We start from the raw sequence: 3,815 nt of genomic DNA, 5'->3' as shown, positions 1-3,815 counted from the left end.
ATCCATATATATAAATACTTTCAATCACGCAAAAAATGCGAGAAGTGTACAATATGAAGTTATATTTTATTGTTACAGCTATTGTTACTGACATGTCTTCCTATTCGCCGCATGCTTTCTGCTATTTCCTGGCGACATTTTCGCGATTTTCTATTACTCTACTTGTATATAACTTTAATAGTGCAGTTAAAAAAATTAGCAGCGATGACCATTCATCTAATCCATGTCCCCACAGTGACCCTTATTTAATACGATACCAAATGCCGAAACCTTCTTTAAGTCAAATAGTATATTGTGCAATCAAGGGAGAAAATAATATTTTTCTAGCAAGGTTGCTTTAGCTGTATTCTAAGTCATCTAATGTGCTCAAAACGAACATGAATACTCCAAGCGCGAGCTTTTTTTTGTTTTAATAAAAGTATTGAGACAGATCCTTTTTTATGAAATGAAAACAAATAAAAAACATAGGAGAGAACTAGTATACTGCAGTAGTCAGATATTTTCATGTATTTTCAAAATTCCTTTTTAAATTTTAAACAAAACTTTCGTCATAATGTTTTATAATTTCTATATTTTTATATTTTTATATTTTTAAAAATCGTAATTTTCTAAATTCTTATGCTAATTTTTGGATTTTATGCATAAAAAGGACCTTTTTACATTTACATAGAGATAGGTGATAATGTATGATCAAAAATATCAGTTACCGCCCCAATAGAAATTAATTTTCAGTTCGCTGTATAGCCAAGTCAGCTTCTACGAGACGCGCTGGTCGCTGAACTGTTACTGTAAGACCTCGTTCAGCCATTTCATAATTCGCTGCTGTCTTATCCATTTGAGCCCCCATTCCGTCTACGAATTTTTTTTTTTTTTTTAATTAATTAAAATTAATTTTAAATTGATGGACTCAAAATTGAACATGATAATTGTTTTGACTTATGTGGTTTCCTGGTAAAAAACGTTCCCGATAATATCCCCGGAATCCACCGAGATTTGTTAACGTATTCTGAAGGTTTCTCGACAGAAACTCTATTAGTGGAATAAATTTTTGGATATAACTTTTTTTCAGATTAGAAGATTGGGATACGGATTTTGCGAGTGAGCCAACAATTTGGTAATATTCCAACTAATACATAGTTTTTACAAGGAATACATATATAAATTTGAGTTTAAGATTAGCTTGGTTTGCTGACAGCTTAAGGGGATGTCGAAGCGATAGCTTCGTAAATCCGCCGCTAGGTATTTAGTATTTCCAAGATTTTAGAAAAACTAAAAGTCCGATCGAAATTTCTTTTGGTAGAATGATTTATTAAACTTAATACTACGGCGCTACAGGCTTGGTTTTTCATTGCAAGCTTTATTTCAGAAGTTAGTAGTAAAATTAGATTTTAAGGTTGGCGCTGCAATCGCGTGAACACGCGTAAACACCAGCTCGTATTGCCAAGATTTTTGAAAAACTTAAAGTCCGATCGAAATTTCATTGGGTAGAATGATTTATTAAACCAAATCCTATAGCGATACAGAGCCAGTTTTCCATTGCAAGCTTTATTCAAAAAGTTATAGGGAACAGAAAATAGTACATTTCGATACTAGTGCGAAAGAGTTGATTCTGGCACGAGTGTGAGGGTTGTCGCCCGAGCGAAACGACGGTGACAATCACACGAGTGCAGAATCAACTTCGCACGAGTATCGATCATTATTTTTTAACACAGGTAGCGCGAAATGCGATTGAACGCACCCGATTTCGCGCAACCTGTGTTAAAAAAGGTGTTTTTAGCTACGACATCCCCTTTTTGTTTTATTTACGACTCTATAACGAACAATCTTTACAATGACAATTATGTTATACTCTTCATTTTACTCAACTGGAACGAGTCATCAATTTCAATTTATTACTTATGATATCTTTAGCCAACAACTCAATATTATTTATAAACTGTACCATTATAATAATGCAAATGTCTTAAATAACAAGAATAAACTTAATATAAACCTTTTACAACATTCATTATAGCTTTCCGATTATTTTATATAAAAATTTTAAATATTGGTCCAAAATATCTATCAATTTAATTACAATGATAATGCCATGCATTTTCTTTAAACATATTCATTAACTTCTGGCATTTTCAAAAAGAGTAATAATAAGTAAATTTTTATTTATACTTCAGAAGCTATTCAAAAATTGAAATCCTCCAAAATCAAGAATTACGACACGATGGTTTAAATTTTGTTGATTTTTTATTAGCTTGTATAAATACTAATGTAAAGTATAAATCAATAGTTACTCATTATTACGTTATTTGGCAACGTACGAAGTTCATGAAAAAGTTTAAATAAAATTTATGATATTGTCATTGGAATTAGTCGATTTTATATTTTGTCCAATGACCGATACCAAGCAAAATTTGAAATTATTTCAAGTAATCGGATAGCCACAATAAATGATTTAATATGTTCATATTAAGTTTATACTTGATAAATGAGACAATTTGCTCTAGTATATAATAGTACAGTTTATCAATAATATTTTTTTGAGCTATAGATTAGTAAATTGAGATTGATGGTTCATTTAAGTGAAATGAAGAGTATCGCATAATTGTTTTAAATATTGTTTATTAGAATCATTTTAAAATAAAACAAATTAATAATAATGGATTCGACTGATTTATTAGCTGCAATTATAGTCAAATGTAGTGTACTATGCTGTAAGCAAACTAATGTGTGTGTGCTAATATATTTGTTATACACGATATCGAGATTCCAAGTAGAATTTGTTATACTTTCTTGTGAAAAAACGAATCTATCGGGCTTGTATATTACCGTCTACAAGATATCGGGAATTTTTAACCAGGGGTTTCGTATAAAAGTAAGTAGGCATACTTTAAGAAAATCTTAATAAATTAAAGTTTGATAACAAACTAAAACTCAACCTTTAATAAACTACGATTTTGTTCAATAAATTATTTAATAAGCATTTCAATAAAAAGAAAATACTTCCGTAATATAATATTGTTTTCAGTATATCAATAATTATTGTATTTACCTAACATTCTATAAACGTTGGAACGTATTCCCATTTTCTTTGCTGCATACAAGTGAAAATTCTCACAAGTATTATTGGACCTAACGGGTTTTTGGAAGACTGACAATACTTCAGCAAGTGGTAGCCAATATCTTCTTAGGTAAGCTGCAAAATCTTGCAGCTTTTGTAGTATAGCTGGATTAACGCCATTTCCATTTGCTACATTATCAACAAGGCTAGTGATGTGCATAAATCCTTCTCCAACTTTATCTGGAGGCAAATGTGCTACCGCATAAGCCCTCTCCAGGATGTACTCGAATTCCATAGGGATATTTTCGTTCCAAGATTTTGCTAAAGCCTTAATAAATAATATTTATTTCTACATTATTATAATATTTTTAAGACAACGAATACAATCTGGTATGAAATAAAAGAGTTTAACTGTTCGACTTAATAGGGGACGGCAGGGCACGACGGGATTGCCGGGTGGAATGAGTTTTCGATTTATTTAAACATAAAGGACTTTTGACTTGCAAATTCTTTAACGGATTGGAATATAAGGATACAATGTATCCTTCCTTTATCACCATGAGCATTCAAAATCGTTTGAAGTATTGAAATTTGCAGATAAAATTTTTAGCCTGTTGCGCGTGGATTATTAATCAATAAATAATCACTGAAAACAAGATGATAGAATAGAAATTTAAATAACTTTTTTTGTTAATAGTATTTTATATTAAACTGTAATTACATGATATAATGCAAAAAATGAAGAAAATTACATTTTTAA

At 30.4% G+C, this 3,815-nt stretch overlaps 1 protein-coding gene across 1 annotated transcript; it reads right to left on the bottom strand.

Annotated features, from left to right (window-relative positions):
* Window positions 1–707: 707 nt before the first annotated feature.
* On the bottom strand, window positions 708–3,414 carry LOC116418305. Its single transcript, XM_031933372.2, has 2 exons — window positions 3,047–3,414; window positions 708–852 (listed from the first exon to the last, which is right to left on the bottom strand). The coding sequence occupies exons 1-2, from the start codon at window positions 3,348–3,350 to the stop codon at window positions 722–724; spliced, it is 435 nt and encodes a 144-aa protein (XP_031789232.1). The 5' UTR covers window positions 3,351–3,414; the 3' UTR covers window positions 708–721.
* Between the last annotated feature and the right edge of the window lie 401 nt (window positions 3,415–3,815).

This window comes from Nasonia vitripennis, unplaced genomic scaffold, assembly GCF_009193385.2.
Source record: "Nasonia vitripennis strain AsymCx unplaced genomic scaffold, Nvit_psr_1.1 unplaced0158, whole genome shotgun sequence".
Lineage (NCBI taxonomy): Eukaryota > Metazoa > Arthropoda > Insecta > Hymenoptera > Pteromalidae > Nasonia > Nasonia vitripennis.
The sequence above is the reverse complement of the archived record's forward strand: the minus strand, read 5'-3'. Positions and strand labels throughout refer to the sequence as shown.